Source organism: Polypterus senegalus, chromosome 8 (assembly GCF_016835505.1).
Source record: "Polypterus senegalus isolate Bchr_013 chromosome 8, ASM1683550v1, whole genome shotgun sequence".
In the NCBI taxonomy this organism is placed as follows: Eukaryota; Metazoa; Chordata; class Cladistia; order Polypteriformes; family Polypteridae; genus Polypterus; species Polypterus senegalus.
Genome location: NC_053161.1, coordinates 166414951 through 166433983, shown reverse-complemented (window position 1 = coordinate 166433983; position 19033 = coordinate 166414951). Strand labels below are relative to the sequence as shown.

General features: G+C 40.7%; 1 protein-coding gene across 1 annotated transcript in view; it reads left to right on the top strand.

Annotated features, from left to right (window-relative positions):
• The first annotated feature begins 539 nt into the window (after nucleotides 1–539).
• Nucleotides 540–19033, top strand: part of LOC120534444 (gastrula zinc finger protein XlCGF26.1-like) — a 36619-nt gene continuing 18125 nt past the window's right edge. Inside the window, exons 1-2 of the mRNA XM_039762018.1 lie at nucleotides 540–603; nucleotides 11726–12177. Coding sequence (XP_039617952.1) covers nucleotides 11763–12177 — 415 coding nt within the window. The 5' untranslated portion in view covers nucleotides 540–603; nucleotides 11726–11762. The remainder of the gene's footprint in view (nucleotides 604–11725; nucleotides 12178–19033) is intronic.

Below are 19033 nucleotides of genomic sequence, written 5' to 3'. Positions count from 1 at the left end.
ATAAATAAACCGCATTCAATTTTCTGACCGCTACAAAGTACTGAATATATCACTCTAAAATATATATTTCCAAAATATGCTTGAATAGGTGGAAAATGTTTGAACTGCGTTATTTTAATATTGTTCCGTATTGTCTTTATATTTGTATATGTATGTGATCAGATTGTATGAAATTACATTCATCGTCCATCCATCCATTATCCAACCCGCTATAACCTAACACTGGGTCACGGGGGTCTGCTGGTGATATCGCAAATTCCGTAATTTAATTTTACCGTATTCATTTCATTTTATTTACATTTTGTGCAGCAATCTTGCGCCAGGATTTCGAAAATGAAATTGCAAAAGAGACTGCATTTTCGCTTTATAATTATAAAATTAATTTCCTTCTTTGCATACTACAGGTAAGGGTAATAAAAAATAAAGGAATAGCTGCTTCAGGAACTGTGGAGCAAGCTGCGCGGATTGAGTAGTGATACAGCCAATCAGTGGCGACTTTGTGTTTCTCCCGGAACCTCCATGAAAGGAAGTAGGCGGGACGACGTGATAGTTGGAGTGCAGTTTGATTTCACGCTGGAGAAACAACTCCCAGCTGGTATAAAGGTACGTAGTTATATGAGAACATGAGAGACGGTGTACGGGGGTTATTATTGTCAGGTATTCCGATTATAGTCCGTGGGTAGCACGCGAAGGCTCCCCGTAGTTCCTGCAGTGTTGAGAGATTTAAATGATTGATTCTCGATGGCGTTCCCCTATGCACTGATGACTACTCGCTGGTGGTTTCTATGTCTCCCCTAACTTTACTTAGTCAGATTTGTTTAAGAAAAAGCCCAGGGATGTAACCGCAGCATTTAGACATTTATTTCTCGACTTATTTTCTCACGACTCCAGGACTAACGAATATATTGATTCAGAGAAAACGCGTGATTAAGTCATGACTGTTCAACTGTTCAGCTCTGGCTGTGCTCGCTCACCTCGGCATGCCGCTTGTCTTTTTTTGTTTGTTTGTTTTTGCGCATGCTCCGTGCCAGAGTCGCCCTGCGAGGTCGGTATCGTGCACGCGCGAATGCTCGCTCTTCTTTTTGCAAGGGTGTAAGGGAGATGTAGGGAAGTTTTAAAAGTTCATTCCAGCATTTAGAAACCGTAAAAACTTAAAAAAAATAGAGGTGGGACAATACGGGGCTAAAATAGAAGTTACAAATGGAAAACAGCACAATAATGCGTATAACAGTAATTGCAGCGCGAACCGTAGGGGGTATACGAGAGTACGAAGAAACGGTTAAAAAGGTTGTTAAGAAGTGTATGACAATGGATCATGTGTAAAAAGAAAATGATGTCTGCATCGACAATAAACTGCAGTTTGTCAACAGTGAAGAAAGAAATCGACTTCAAGAAAAGATGGGCTTTTCTCAAAAGCATAGCCTTCACGGAATGAACAGGGACTTCGCGACAGGCCATGTTTTGAACGGCACGTGGTGGAACAAACAATAGTGTAAAAGTAAAAATGCACAGTAATGCAAATTCTAAATCAACAATTAAGTGTGAAAGGAGTAACACTTTTTAAAAATAGCTTGCCTAAATTTTAGATGTGTAAAAAATAAAACTGGTGATTTTGAGTTGTATGTAGCAGAGCATATGATATCATAACATTAATAGAAACCTGGCTAAACAGCAAAGATGGGGATGACTATAACATAGAGGGATACAATTTTTAGGAAGGACAGACAAAATGGAAAATGAGGTGGGGTTTCTCTTTATGTCAAGCAGAATTTAAATGCAAGTTCTCTTCAGTTGGACGATGAGCCCCATCTTAATGAGGACTTGTGGCTTCACCTGTAAAGCATTAGGAAAAGAGGTCTTATTTTAGGAGTGTGTTACAGACCACCCAATGCCGATGGTAACTTCAACATACATCTTTTCAGTAATATTAAAAAGGCAAGTTTTATATGGGTTGACTTTAACTATCCAAATATTAACAAGGATAACCTTGCAAATAGCCGAGCACAAGAGCAGGAGTTTTTAAAAGTAATCAGTGACTGTTTTTTGACGCAGCATGTTAAAGCACCAACACGGGGTGAAGCCTGTCTGGATTTAGCATTTGGTAATAATCAGGATAGAATTGTGGGTGTAGAGGTGATTGGACCACTAGGGTGAAGTGACCATAATGTAATACAATTCTCAGTATTTTGTAAAAGTGTGGAAGCAAAGACTAAAACTGTTACGTTTTGAGCAAAAGTGGTAAAGTTAAACCTATGCTGCTAAAGTCTAAGGAGGACAGACTGGGATAGTGTGGAGACAGTTAGGGAGCATTGGAACCTGTTTCAAAATGTTTTACATGTAATGTAGGACAGATACATACATTTGGAATTAATAAGAAATAAACTGTGCAGTGGGTTAATAAAGAGTTAAAAAAAGAAGCTGCAAAGGAAACATCAAACAAATAAGGCGTATAAGACTAACAAATCCAAAGTGAATCATAGGGCGTATGAGAACATGAGAGAAGCCATTAAGAAGGATATTAGGGACACTAAAAGACAGTTGGAGAGGAATATAGCAGATAAGGCGAAAGAAGACCCCAAGAGATTCTTTCAGTATTTTAGTAGTAAAAGAACAGTCAAGGAGGAGGTGAAGTGCATCAAGAATAGTAAAGGGGAATTAAAAGATAGACAATGAAATAGTGGATGCTCTAAACTTACATTTTTCTGAGGTCTTCATAAGTGAGGAAGTAGGTAACTTTCCAGAAGTAAATAGTACTACTAAGGAGGTACTGAGGCATTTGGAAATTGTAGAATTTAAATAGGCTGAAATCAAACAAATCACGAGGACCAGATGATATTTATCCTCGTGTTCTTAAGGAGGCTAGTGAGTACAGATATAAACCCTTGACGCATATTTTTAGGAAGTCACTGAGCACTGGAGAGACTCTGAAGGACTGGAAAATGGCAGATATCATCCCATTATATAAAAAGGGTGACAGGGCAGATCCAAACAACTATAGGCCAGTAAGCTTAACAAGCATCACAGGAAAATTAATGGAAGGGATTATTAAGGATAAGATTGAGCAACACATGGCAAGGACAGGAGTTACTCTGAACAGTCAGCATGGGGTCAGAAGAGGGAGGTCGTGTTTTACTAATATGCTGGAATTTTATGAGCAAGCAATAAAAGGATACGATCAAAGTGGAGCTTATGATATTATTTATCTGGACTTTCAGAAAGCATTCGATAAGGTGCCACAGAAGAGTAAAAAGTGGGAGTTCAGGGCAAGGTTATTATAGTTAACGAAAACTAAAATCAAAACTGAAATTATTATTAAAAGACATTTTCGTATACTGAAATAAAATAACAAAACCTAAATGAAAAAACTAAACTATTAAAGTAATGGAAAAACCGCATCCGGAAAGTATTCACAGCGCATCACTTTTTCCACATTTTGTTATGTTACGGCCTTATTCCATAATGGATTAAATTCATTTTTTCCCTCAGAATTCTACACACAACACCCCATAATGACAACGTGAAAAAAGTTTACTTGAGGTTTTTACAAATTTATTAAAAATAAAAAAATAGAGAAAGCACATGTACATAAGTATTCACAGCCTTTGCCATGAAGCTCCAAATTGAGCTCAGGTGCATCCGGTTTCCCCTGATCATCCTTGAGATGTTTCTGCAGCTTAATTGGAGTCCACCTGTGGTCAATTCAGTTGATTGGACATGATTTGGAAAGGCACACACCTGTCTATAGAAGGTCCCACAGTTGACAGTTCATGTCAGAGCACAAACCAAGCATGAAGTCAAAGGAATTGTCTGTAGACCTCCGAGACAGGATTGTCTCGAGGCACAAATCTGGAGAAGGTTACAGAAATATTTCTGCTGCTTTGAAGGTCCCAATAAGCACAGTGGCCTCCATCATTCATAAGTGGAAGAAGTTTGAAACCACCAGGACTCTTCCTAGAGCTGGCTGGCCGGCCAACTAAACTGAGCGATCGGGGGAGAAGGGCCTTAGTCAGGGAGCTGACCAAGAACCTGATGGTCACTCTGTCCGAGCTCCAGAGGTCCTCTGTGGAGAGAGGAGAACCTTCCAGAAGGACAACCATCTCTGCAGCAATCCACCAATCAGGCTTGTATGGTAGAGTGGCCCAGACGGAAACCACTCCTTAGTAAAAGGCACATGGCAGCCTGCCTGGAGTTTGACAAAGGAACCTGAAGGACTCTCAGACCATGAGAAACAAAAAGGTTACAGAAATATTTCTGCTGCTTTGAAGGTCCCAATGAGCACAGTGGCCTCCATCATCCGTAAGTGGAAGAAGTTCGAAACCACCAGGACTCTTCCTAGAGCTGGTTGGCCATCTAAACTGAGTGAATGGGGGATGTTGTGATGTAAGATTTTGCATATAACTTGATAAATGTTTTGTATGTCTTTATTTGTAATTTAGTGTTACATTGGTGAGAGGCATTTGTGTTTGACCCAGTTTACGACTTTTCTTTGTAATTTTACGACAGGATTTGGGGGATGTGTCTTAAACCAGTTTGGCGGGTGTTTCTTTGCTAAAGTCTTTCTCTCATCCCCCAAATAAAGCCAGGTTAGCTTATTGGCTGGAGGGCTTGGACAGAAAACCTATAAATTTGCTTGCTCAACCACATTCTCTCTCTAACCAACATATGATGAAGAAGCATCTCTCTTGCTAACCTGTAATGATGTAGAAGTATCTTTCTCTTGCTAACAACTGAAGAAGACCATCACACCATGAACTGAAGACAACACAATGAAGAGCACAGCTTCAGCCATTTTGAACAGACATGTGGCTTAAAGCTGAGCACCAATGATGCCTTAACTAGAGACATTTTAAGTAACTACAAGTCTTTGTGCCACTTGAATTATACATCACCATTTAATCAGGTTGTATGGTTGCCAATATTTAAATGTATTGCATTGCTATTATTTATGAATATTATCAGTAATACATTATTTTATGTGTAACTTAACTCCTGTTTGTCTTTTTACTGAGGTTATAGATATAGAAGGGAAGGTGGGGATAAGTTATATACTGTACACTAATACCTTATAAACAGTGGTAAGTCTGTGAGATTAGGCATTCTAAGGCTACATATTAATAATACAATAGGGGAAAGTAGAGCAATTTATATATTACTCTACCAAGATAAAACAGGGGAGAAGGGCCTTAGTCAGGGAGATGACCAAGAACCCGATGGTCACTCTGTCAGGGCTCCAGAGGTCCTCTGTGGAGAAAGGAGAACCTTCCAGAAGGTTAACCATCTTTCTCACAATCCATCAATCAGGCCTGTATGGTAGAGTGGCCAGACGGAAGCCACTCCTTAGTAAAAGGCACATGGCAGCCCACCTGGAGTTTGCCAAAAGGAACCTGAAGGACTCTCAGACCATGAGAAACAAAATTCTCTGGTCTGATGAGACAAAGATTGAACTCTTTGGTGTGAATGCCAGGCGTCACGTTTGGAGGAAACCAGGCACCGCTCATCACCAAACCAATACCATCCCTACAGTGAAGCATGGTGGTGGCAGCATCATGCTGTGGGGATGTTTTTCAGCAGCAGGAACTGGGAGACTAGTCAGGAAAAAGGGAAAGATGACTGCAGCAATGTACAGAGACATCCTGGATGAAAACCTGCTCCAGAGCGCTCTTGACCTCAGACTGGGGCGACGGTTCATCTTTCAGCAGGACAACAACCCTAAGCACACAGCCAAGATATCAAAGGAGTGGCTTCAGGACAACTCTGTGAATGTCCTTGAGTGGCCCAGCCAGAGCCCAGACTTGAACCCAATTGAACATCTCTGGAGAGATCTTAAAATGGCTGTGCACCGACGCTTCCCATCCAACCTGATGGAGCTTGAGAGGTGCTGCAAAGAGGAATGGGCGAAACTGGCCAAAGATAGGTGTGCCAAGCTTGTGGCATCATATTCAAAAAGACTTGAGGCTGTAATTGCTGCCAAAGGTGCATCGACAAAGTATTGAGCAAAGGCTGTGAATACTTATGTACATGGGATTTCTCAGTTTTTTGTATTTTGAATAAATTTGCAAAAACCTCAAGTAAACTTTTTTCATGTTATCATTATGGGGTGTTGTGTGTGGAATTCTGAGGAAAAAAATGAATTTAATCCATTTTGGAATAAGGCTGTAAAATAACAAAATGTGGAAAAAGTGATGCGCTGTGAATACTTTCCGGATGAACTGTATATCATGGATGCATATTTTATTATACCTAAGTAACTTTTATCGACATTTGTCTAGCTATTTTTCTCGTAGCAGAATGTACCGTAGTTTAAGTTTATTTGTTTTGGTTTCAATCAATGTATTTTTCATATTTTTGATTCTTGTTTTCTTTTTTTCACGTCTTCACGCCCCCCTTTTTGTTACTTCACACACCCTAGGGGGGCCTGCCCCACAGTTTGAGAACCGCTGCCCTAAACCGTGATACTCAACAATCTTTTGAGAGTTGCTTTGACGATCCCACGGTGTCTGTCACTCTTCAGAGGAGAGTCAGAGGGAAGCACAACTTGCAATTGACCACCTTAAATACCTTTATATCTCATGATTGGACACACCTGTCTATGAAGTTCAAGGTTTAACGAGCTAATCCAACCAATTTGGTGTTGTAAGTAATCAGTATTGAGCAGTGACAGGCATTCAAATCAGCAAAAGTACAAGGGGACCCACATTTGTGCACAGCCAGTTTTTCACATTTGATTTAAATTTCATACAACTAAATACTGCTTCACTAAAAAGCTTTGTTCGGAAAACACCCCAGTGCTCAGATGTTCCTAGGAAATGAAAGACATACCACTGTTATCTTTTTGTTGAAAGTTGATTAAATTATTATGCAGGCTGAGAGGGGTTCCCAAACTTTTTCATATGACTGTATTGCATACCAGGAATTTTTCCTGCCTTGCATCCAAACCTGCTGGGGTAGGCTCCAGGTTTCCATTAATCCTACTCTGGATAAACAGGTTTAGATAATGTTTATATTGTTCTTAATCTCAGATGGTGTGTCTGTTATTTTGAGCCTGTCCATACTCCTATTAACTGCTCTTGCTCTGCTCATTATGGGTTTACTGTTCTTATAAATTGGCCGTTCATGTCTCACTGCCCCTAACCTTCACACTACATGCTTGTTTTTTCGTTGTTTCCCACAATACAGCTAGGTGGGGTCTGCACACTGGTTCAAGCCTAAAAGCCCTGTTCTTCCTAAGGCCCCATGATTTTCATGGTCACACCTGTCAGAACACAGTAGATTCTGTGGCAAAATTCGGTGTATAAATTGTTTAGGCCTTCGATAGAATCATAGATCAATATGGCTGGTAGAAAATACCAAAGCCCAGTGTTTGAGATATTTGAATGCAATTTTGAAGGCATTCATTATAAGCACATTGTTGTTGGTGCAGTTGTGTGCTGTAGACATTTAAAGTAAAAAAAAAAAAAACCCTCACACCTTAAAATTCTCCTAAATTTCATTACAAATTGGCCCATTCTGGGCAATAAAAGGAAAAGATAAAGTGCCAGCAGGTAGCACAGATTTGTTCAGCACAAATGACAGAAAATATTTAAAAAATTATAAAACTGTGTAAAATTGTTCATATTCAGTACCTGGTTTTGATTATGCTTGCTTTTATCATACAAAAACACGACCAAATAGTAAACTGTGTAGTGTAGTTAAACTCATATCCAAACCTGTTAAGGGTACAGTTCTGTCTCATTGCGACACAAAAACTAAACTCCATAAGAGCTCTTTAGCCATACCATAGTTACTAAAACTGAAACTAATGTATTTTAAAATAAAATAGAAATGTCTTTATAAAATAAAAACTAAATTAAAACTAAAAATACACGATGAAGAAAAACTAAAACTAAATTGAATTTTCAAGTAAGGTCAGAAAAAATATAGAAATAAAAAGTAATATAAAAAGGCAATTCTATAATAACCTTGGTTCAGGGTGATGTTTGTAGATGGGTGGAGAATTGGCTCAGACATAGGAAGCAGAGGGTGATGGTGTGAAGAACCTCATCAGAATTGGCTGATGTTAAGAGTGATGTTCCACAGGGGTCAGTGCTAGGGCTGCTGCTATTTTTAATATATATAAATGATTTAGATAGGAATATAAGTAACAAGCTGGTTAAGTTTGCAGATGATACCAAGATAGGTGGATTAGCAGATAATTTAGAATCCGTTATATCATTACAGAAGGACTTGGATAGCATACAGGCTTGGGCAGATTTGTGGCAGATGTCAGTAAATGTAAAATATTATACATAGGAAGTAAAAATGTGAGGTTTGAATACACAATGGGAAACCTAAAAATCGAGAGTACACTTTATGAGAAGGATTTAGGAGTTATAGTGGACTTGAAAATATCAACTGCCAGACAGAGTTGAGAAGCTATTAAGAAGGTTAACAGAATGTCAGGTTATATAACACCTTGATGCGTGGAGTACAAGTCACAGGAGGTTCTGCTCAAGCTTTATAACACACTGGTGAGGCCTCATCTGGAGTCCTGTGTGCAATTTTGATCTCCAGGCTACAAAAAGGACATAGCAGAGCTAGAAAAGGTCAGAGAAGATCGACTAGGCTGATTGCAGGTCTACAGGGGATGAGTTATGAGGAAAGATTAAAAGAGCTGAGCCTTTACAGTTTAAGCAAGAGGTGACCTGATTGAAAGGTTTAAAATAATGAAGGGAATTAGTCCAGTGGATCGAGACTGTTATTTTAAAATGAGTTCATCAAGAACATGGGGACACAGTTGGAAATTTGTTAAAGGTAAATTTCGCAGAAACATTTGGAAGTTTTTCTTCACACAGAGAACCATAGACACTTGGAATGCGTGACCAAGTAGCGTGGTACACAGTAGGAATTTAGGGACTTTCACAACTAGATCTGATATTTTTTAGAATAATTAAGTGGACAGGACTGGCAAGCTTTGTTAGGCAAAATGGTCTGTTCTTGTCTAGATTATTTTAATGTTCTCTCTCAGAAAAGAGTGAGTTGCTCTCTCCAGGTAAGGGAACACACCTGCCCTTAGTGGAGGAGTTCAAGCATCTCTGGATCTTGTTCACAAGTGATGTCGGAAGGGAATGTGAGATCAGCAAGTCGATTGGTGTGGAGGCAGCTGTTCTGAGGGTGCTGTACCCATCCCTGGTGGTGAAGCAGGAGTTGAGGGTAAAGACAAAACTCTCTGTTTGCCTGTTGATTTACATCCCTGTCCTCACCTCTAGTGGGTAAAGACAGAAAGAATCATATTGCAAGTACACAGTTTTGAATACTTGGAAAACTTATGAGATTAAATCACTTTAGAGATTTGTATATAAATAATATTTTTGCATCCTATGAACAATTACACTCCAAATTTAGTTTCCCATTAACACAACTTTTCCACCATGTCCAAATTAGAAACTTTACTAAATGAAATCTTCCCAATTTTCCTCACCTCCCACCTATGTCTATTCCAGAAGAGATATTGATCAGTCTCAAGGACACAGATAGCATTTCCATAATATATAAAACCATTTTAAAGTCCCTCCCTTTCAAAGGTTCCAGAGTACAGTGGGAAAAGAATCTCTCACTCAACATCTCAGAAAAGGAGTGGAAGTCGGCCATGCACAGAATTCACTCAAGCTCCATATGCGCAAAGCATACAACTATTCAACTTAAAATCTTTTATCGAGCTGATCTATCTCGGGATTGGCTCCAGCGGACCCCCGTGACCCTGTATTCGGATTCAGCGGGTTAGAAAATGGATGGATGGATGATCTATCTCGCTTATAATTGTCCAAAATCTTTGAAGGGCGAGATCCAACCTGCAAATGTTGCAATCGAGCTCCGTCCTCACTGGGCCACATGTTTTGGGCCTGCACCAAATTAACATCATTCTGGACCAAAATTTTTAAATGCCTTTCAGACAACCTTGGTGTCACAATCCCTCCTAACCCACTAACAGCTGTGTTTGGTGGACTCACAGAGGGGCTTAAAGTGGAGAAGGACAAACAAACTGTAATTGCCTTCACTACACTATTGGCACGTAGACTTGTCTTGCTCAACTTGAAGAATCCTAACCCACCTCTGTCAAGTCAATGGACAACTTTAGCAAAGCAATACTCAAACAATTTTAGTAATTATGGTTATTTGAAGGAGAGCCCAAGTGTAAATGTTAGATATGAAAACATACAACCTGATTGATTCAAATCAGGGTCGCACAGTAAGCTTCCTTTTAGGTTTGCATGGCTTTGGTTACTTAAACCAGACGTGATGCTTGGGTGCGAAGAGGCAGAGTCTGTAGGGGTGGCAAAGTTGGACTGAGTTGTCTCCTCTTTGGCAGTTATTTCTGTTTCTCCAATCTAGTCTTGGCAGTTATGATGTCTCTCTAGCAGTGCCTTTTAAAAGCCTTTGAATTTATAGGGTATTACTGACTACTTTTCAAAATGAAATCCTGTCTTATGTAAGATATTCCATCAGTTGAAGTTTGGGATAACCTATTTTTACAAGCATACACACACTGGTCACTTTATCTGTGCTTAAATATATACATTCTAATGAACAATGATACTCTTTAACAATTTCTACTTATTTTCCCAGAATTCCTGTCTGCCTATTTTGCATACACCTCAGAATTTTACACACAGGGTGCAGCAGAAATAACTCCCACATTTCGAAAAATCACTGTGGGGTTCCCAAAGCAGGTAGAGGGGTGCGGTCCGTTCTGTTAGGTACGGTACATAATAAAGTTTTCAGTCGTCACCATGCCGTGGTTGGGTGAGCATCGAGGCTTTGTAGTGGAGGCTTTTTTCAAAAACGGCGAATCTGTAGCTGTGACGCAGGGGGTGTTTCGCATGCGGTTCGGTTTACGTGCTAATAAAAGTGTTCCAGACTGGAAAACGATTTTGCTGTGGGTTCAAAGAGTAAGGGCAACAGGAGGTTTTCAAACATCATCCTCGGTCCTTGGACCAACTAAAGGAGGCTATTCAAGAAGAAATTGAAGGAATTTCTCCCGATATGCTAGTGGGAGTGATGGAAAACTTCCAAGAACGGCTCCAAATGTTTATCAGCCGTCAAGGCCACCATTTGGACGATATAATTTTTAAAACTTAAAGTAAAAAAACTTTTTTATATCTACATTTGGAAAATGAAAAGTTTTTGGTGATACCTTGTATCATTTTTTTTTCAATCCCCCTTTGAAATGTGGGAGTTACTTCTGCCGCACCTTGTACTTCCAAAATTTCACAGTCCTGGGGAACTCCCTCATAAATATTAATGATTTGATGAGGTCATTTGTACCTGCCTGTCCTTTCAGTTACAGAACATTTCCCACATGAGCTCTGAGCCCACAACTTAACAGATATTATCTAAATAATTCTAAAGTAAAAATAGACCAAAATAAAATGCACAAATTAAATATTATGAATTGTATTTAGCATACTTTTAAACCTCAATTTTTCAACAGTATTACAGTCTCCATCCTCCAGGCTGTGAATACTATTGGCTCACAGGTGTGGGAGATGGTCATCTTCTTCCAGTGTGTTGGACCTTCACTCCACACTTTCCAAGTTTGTTTTACACCTGATAATGTGACATCAAGAGTAATGTGTTACTGTCATCTTGATATAAACCTTCAATGAGAGAGTATTGTAAGATGACGTTCAAATGTCTTTAGATGGAAATGATGAAGTTTTGATAGAATTAAATCCTGCTCTTTCCACAGAGAGAAACATAAAGCCGCCATTTACTGTAACGTCTGGATGGATGTGAAAGCGGAGATGTGTGAGGCTGACATAAATATCACAGAGAAATGGACTGCAAGTGTCAAGAAGGAGGACTATGAATGGGAGTTTGACAACCTTAAACAGGACAGCCTGAGCATTAAGAATGAGGAGTGTGAACTGGGATCAGTGGACGTTAAAGCAGAGGCTGAAGAGAACTCTGTCAACGTTGAAGCACACAAAAATAAAAGTGTGGAGAGTGTAAGGGAATTGTACCTTCATAATGGCTGTCAAGATGGAGCAATGACTGGGTTAGTCTCTTCTGAAAGCAGACCATGCTCCTCTGACAATGTAATGTCTGAATCATTACAGTCTGTCACAAGAGGAATTGAGAAACATTCATCTGTTAGAACCCAGAAAGATGAGCCACCACCTACAAAGCAGTCTGATAAAGGTACGTAGAAAATAAGAGTATGTGTAAGTTTTAGGGCTGAAGGTGTGAACCTGAATGGGAGGTCTCTGCTTTTTTTGAGAGGCATAGCAGTACTAGGGTGTTGTACCGTGTTTTATGTAGCGCTTTTCTCACTACTCAAAGCGCTCAGCAATTGCAGATTAATTGGCATTTACGGGATTCGAACCGTCAATCTTCCAGTTCCCAGTGCAGATCCCTAGCCTCAGAGCCACCACTCCGCCACAATATTTTGCTTGACTTCTCACTATGAAAAGCATAGAAATGTAGTGAAGTTGTAACATTGTGCAAATGCTCTAAGCCAATACAAAGTGCAGGTTTTTGCTATAGAAAACTGAAGGTGCAAGAAGAAGTTTTTCACCCCTTTTTTAATTCCCTGGATTTTTGCATTAATTCAGAATTTACAGTCCAGTTATTTGTGTCTTAATCAGTCTTCAGTTAACTGTATTTGTCTGTTATTGTGGAATAGCTGAAGATCAGACCAGGCTGTCTACAGGAATTCATGTAGAAACTTTTTCTTGTGAATTGAGCTAGATTAAATTGGAAATTATAAATACCTCCTCCTTCTTTTTTCTTACCACTTCTATTGCAAGATTGATGATCAACCTTCTCCGTACAGCTCAGTCCTGCACCTCCTTACCACTCAAGCCCTTTTCCTTCTCATCTTCTTTTACTTTATCCCTCCACCTCAGCTTTAGCCTCCCTCTCTTTCTCTTAACCTGGACTTCCATTCCCATCAGTCTTTTTCCCACATCTTCTTTGTCTCTCCTCATCACATGCTCATACCTCTTCAGCTTTCTTCCCTCTACTCTTACATTTCTCGCCCACTATTGTTGTACCCCTTTCTCATTTCCTAGTCTGTCCTCTTTTGTAACTCAATCTCTACATTTGACGTGTCATCCTATCATAAACATCACATTTTCAGACCCATTAAATTTAACTGATTGTCCATGTCCAATAAATGTGCATTTTTGGCTCCAATTGACTTTAATGTGCTCAAATGTTAATATATACAAGCTAATAGGCTACATTTAATTTTGAATTATTATTTTTTTATCTCCTACTTTAAAGAACGAGTAGAACTGATTATTTAAACTGCACTTTTGTAGAAGTTTTGCAGCTCTTGTCGCAATCGAACAATCAAAAAAATCAAATCGTTAAGGAGTAAATGCAGTGATTTTTACTATGTGTGTGGCCCTGTGGGATATCCAAGTAAGTAAACGCATATTTTCTGGCAGGACATGTTTATTAGGGTCATTATTCATAAATAATGAGATCGACAATGTCAAATACCTTCGTTATACAGGGAGATTCACTCGAAAGGGGCCCAAAAAAAAAAACTCTCGCTAGGATGAAGCAATCTGAACGAAACAACATGCAAAATGCTCCTCAGTATATGGAGCTTCTTACAAGCCAGGATGCCCCTGTGATGGAATGATGAGGTAGGTGCCGGACAGCCATTCCAACATTTAAACCTCCATTTGAGTGCATACCACCCGTAAACTTTCACTCAGTCACTCAACTTCTCATCAGGATGGAGGTGTACAGTATTGAACAGCGCATCTTCATGGTGCAAACCTATTGGGTCACCAATTCATTTAAGTGATGTCAGAATCAACTGGATGGTGGTGAGTTAACGGAAGGTTACTTCCATCAGGATGGAGCAACGTGTCACACATCGGCAAGGAGCATGGCAGAAACTGAGTCCTCCTTCTGCAAGGAGGAAATTTCAAAGGGGCTTTGGCCACCACAGTCACCGTATCTGACACGACCAGACTTCTTCCTTTGGGGTCTGCTCAAAGAAAAAGTCTATTGGAACAAGTCTCCACAGGTCTGTGGAAGATTTGAGGAAAACGTCCAACGTTAAATTGCTGCGTCTCTCCCCACCAAAGACGCCAATGCATTCAGGACCATGGAGCACCAGGTTGAAATGTGTTGGGTAGAAAACTTAAACCACTTCCAGCATCACATGTAATGCAATCGATTACACATACATCAAAGGTATAGAGCGTATGCTTTTGGTTCAGATTGCTTTATCCTAGCGGGAGTTACAACAGAATATTCGAGGCCTCTTTCAAGTGAATCTCCCTGTGTAAACTGCACAGTAATGAATTGCTGAATAATAAACCAGAGTATAAAACTAAATTCAATATTAAAAGAAATGCCTGAAAAAATCACATAATTTGTGATATAACATACACACGCACACACACACACATTATCCTGAGCATCTGGACAGAGAGATAATCTGACATTCTTTCACCTCTTTTGGATTATGTTAAAACTCATCTGTTCAAGAAGGCTTTTAAGTTGTTTTTTCAAAGGATTAATGGAGTCGGCTGATCTCATTAATTTCAGGACGTCACTCCAAAGTCTGAAGGCCTTGCTGTCACCCATAGAGCGCAGGTTAATATGGGGCACAACAAGATGGCCAGAATTAGAGGACCTTAGTGGGCTTACAGGAGCAGAGTGATGGAGAAGGTCACTGATGTAGTCCGGTGTAAGGCCATTGAAAGCTTTTTAAGTTAATAGAATTTTATATTCAGTCCTGTAAGACACAGGGAGCCAGTGAAGGTGAAGCAGAATAGTTGTGATGTGCTCACTGTTGCTGGTCCGTGTTAGGACTCTTACAGTTGAGTTTTGAATCAACTGGAGCTGTGATGTAAGACTAAAAGCAGCACCTGCTAGTAAGGAGTTGCAACAATTGATGTGGGATGTGATAAAAGCACAGACAAGATTCTCAGCATTAGAAAAGGAGAGGAATGGGCGAACATGGGATATATTATGGAGGTGAAAGTAAGAAAGTTTCTTAATGTGGTTTATGTGGGTGGAATAAGAAAGGGAGGAATCAAAAATGACTTCAAGATTCCTTACATTTGAAAAGTCAAGAGTGACTGAGACGGAGCTCGTTTTCTTAAGTTGGGCTTTAGTGCCAATTTGCAGGAGTTCAGTTTTGTTGTAATTTAATTTTAAAGAGTTCTGCTCCATCCAGGTTTTCATTTCACTGAGGCAAGTTGTGAGCCTGGAAAGCCCCCTGATGAAGTTTCACTTTTAACATTGAGAGTTGTGTATCATCTACAAAAAAATAACCCAGTCCAAAGCTGTGAATGATATGGCTAAGGTGAAGCATATAGACACAGAAGAGCAGAGGGCCGAGGACAGGGCCCTGAGGGACCCCTTGTATGACTGGCACTGTGCTGGATGTGCTGTTGCCAGAACTAACTCTTGCCTGTCAGTCAGATAGGACTTGAACCACTGGAAGGCAGTGCCAGAGCCCCCTACCATGTTTTCCATTCTGGACAGTAGAATGTCATGTCTGACTCGAGTGTCAAGTGCTGCACTGGTGCCTAACAGAATTAATATGCTGGTTTGTCCCGAGTCTGCTGCCATAAGAAAATCATTAGATACCCAAAGCAGAGCAGAGTCACAACAGAGCTGAACTCTAACACCAGACTGATTGGGTCCCATCAATTAGAAGTGAAGCAACTGGTGAGTTGGGTGGCTACAACATGCTCAAAAACCTTTGACAGAAAAGGTAAGTGAGAAACAGGCTGAAAATTGTTAGGACTGTCCACATCAAGACCAGACTTTTTCACATATGGGATACAGAAGTGATTTTTAAAATAAGCTGCGCAAAGCCGGCGTCAAGGGATGTATTTATTATTGGCATAACAGTCAGGATTATGGCATGAAGGCAGGATTTAGGAAGTGTTGTGGGTCTGGAATCCAGTACACAAGTACAGGTAGTCCCCAAGTTACGGACATCCGAACTACAACTTACGAACGGGGCTGCACCTGCAACGCATGTGCCTCAGTAACTGCCGCTCTGTCACCTTCAGCCTGGAGACACTGCAAGCGGTGGCTGGAGGGGAGTGATGTCGCTGCTCACGCAGTGTAGTGTCCCTCGGGCGGCTCCCGGCAGCAAGCGGTGACCCGTGGTCCATAGTCACCGGGGCCACAGCTATCGCTCATGTGCAGGACGGAGGCTTGATGGGGCGGTTTGCTGCCGGCCCACTATACCGCCACAGCAAGTACTGCTGCTGACTGGACGCAGGCTGGATGGGAGCGGAGGGGGGCGTTTCACTGCCTGCCCACCACACACGGCTGCCCTGTTCGTTCTCAGTGGGCGGCTGGTAATGCTGCAAGCGGTGACCCGGTTGTGGCTGAATGGAGGCCATTAAGGGTCAACGGGGCGGTGGGGGGTAGCGTTGTAGTGTGCCTCGGGTGGCTGCCTGTTGAATGGGGGCGGTGGTGGGCGATTCACTACCCGCCTTTCGCTGCACCGTGTTCGTTCTCGGTGGGCGGATGCATACTGTAGTAGAGGTGACTTTGTGGTGGGCAGGTGGTGAACCGCCCCTCGCTACTCCCATTTATTCTCAATAGCAAGCCTGCTTGTACTGTTACGCACATAGCAGGAAGTTGTCTCTTGTCAGTATACCAGACGTGCTGACGACGGGTGCCTTCCTGCTGTGATAGCGTGTACTGTACAGTGCTGTGCAGAAGAGCTCATCTTAACCTTTTGTCTTCACCCTTCAACAATGTCTCTGAAACACAAATCAAGATGCATGTGCTGGTGATACAGTAAAGAACAGAAAAACCATCACTATGGAAAATAAAGTAGAAATAACAAAAAGGTCAGAGAGAGGTGAAACTCCATCATTTATTGGCAAAGCACTTGGTTACAGTCGGTCAACAATAGCATTTATTAAAATAATGAACCTGTTCTGACTTGCATACAAATTCAACTTAAGTACAAACCTACAGTCCCTATCTCGAACCTCACCCGGGGACTGCCTGTAGTTGACCTTCTCTTACAAAGCAGATCATTAACAAGTGAAGATGTGACTGCTGAAAATTTAGAACAAGAGCTGAATGGAGTAGGAAGACGGGGAAAGATCTAAATGGATGATGGATTTATGTTAGTTGGGTTATTTAGCTCTTTAATTTTATTGCAGAAAAAAATGGAGGAATTTTTCACAGACTTCGGTAGAGGAGGTAATTGGGTCTGACACAGGCTGAAGTAGTTTATTAACGACCGAGAACAAAACCCTTGGGTTATCATAGCCACTTTCTATTATTCTGCCATAATATGCGTTCTTGGATGCAGTTTGTGCATCTCTGTAAGCTCTTTGATGGTCAGAGAAAACCTGGACATGCACAGTGAGGCTGGTCTTACGTGACATTCTCTCAAGATCTCGACCAGATACTTTCATAGACTGTAACTCTGAGATATACTGTGGAGCTGGACGCTTAAAGGAAACTTCTTTATTTTTTAATGGAGCTCTTTTATCTAGTGCTGAATGAAGGGCAAAGTTATAGTAATCAACAAGATGATATAGTGTTGATGGAATAGGGGGAAGACAAGATCAGAAGTAGCAAGGATAGAGGGACAGATAGTGCTAAGATTTCTGAAAGAATTTTGGCATTTACAGTTAAGAGGAGGAAGAGGTGATGAGACAGTGAAAAGTACTGCTTCATGTCAGAGAGTCCCAAATCACTGCTATAAGTGTTCTCGACAGATAAGCCAGATGTGCAGATCAGGTCCAGTATGTGACCACCAGAGTGAGTAGGAAAATCCGCATGTTGCACCAACTCAAAACAGTCCAGTGAGGATCGGAATTCATTTCTCAGTTTACATGTAGGAGTGTCAATATGGATGTTGAAATCTCCAAGAAGAATAACTCTCTGGAAAAAGTGGATTAAAAGATCAGTCAGGTTGGATAAGAAACACCAATTATATTTTGGGGGATGATAGAGATCAATAAGTAAGGCAGGGCCCTATTTTGTTATTAGTTGAAGAGTCAGACACACGAAAAAAGTTAAGGGTGTCTGATCAAATATCACCCTTCTAATATCAGTGTTTTGTCATGTCCTGTCCCACGGTGACCCTGTTTTCCCCTTTATACTCTTTATCCTGTAGACTTAACCAAAATGCCTCAAATTCCATAAATTACCACTCTGTGGTCAGGTGTACTACTTTAGATCAGCACTTCCACCCTCTTCCTATTTTTTTTATTCTATATCTTTAGATATTTAGACAGAATGGGAAATTGGGCAGGAGAAAGAGCTAAACTTTCTCCTGCCCATTTCCCATTCTGTCTACGTATACAGTCATATGAAAAAGTTTGGGATCCCCTCTAAATTCTTCGGATTTTTGTTTATCATTGGCTGAGCTTTCAAAGTAGCAACTTCCTTTTAATATACGACATGCCTTATGGAAACAGTAGTATTTCAACAGTGACATTAAGTTTATTGGATTAACAGAAAATATGAAATATGCATCATAAAAAAATTAGACAGGTGCATAAATGTGGGCACCCCAACAGAAATATTACATCAATACTTAGTTGAGCCTCCTTTTGCAAATCTAACAGCCTCTAGACGCCTCCTATAGCCTTTGATGAGTGTCTGGATTCAGGATGGAGGTATTTCTGACCATTCTTCCATACAAAATCTCTCCAGTTCAGTTAAATTTGATGGCTGCTGAGCATGGACAGCCTGCTTCAAATCATCCCATCGATTTTTCGATGATATTCAAGTCAGGGGACTGTGACGGCCATTCCCTAACCTAACCTAACCCTTCTGCATGAATGCCTTTGTAGATTTTCGAACTGTGTTTTGGGTCATTGTCTTGTTGGAATATCCAACCCCTTCATAACTTCAACTTTGTGACTGATGCTTGAACATTATCATGAAGAATTTGTTGATATTGGGTTGAATTCATCCGACCCTCGACTTTAACAAGGGCCCCAGCCCCTGAACTAGCCACACAGCCCCACAGCATGATGGACCCTCCACCAAATTTGACAGTAGGTAGCAGGTGTTTTTCTTGAAATGCGGT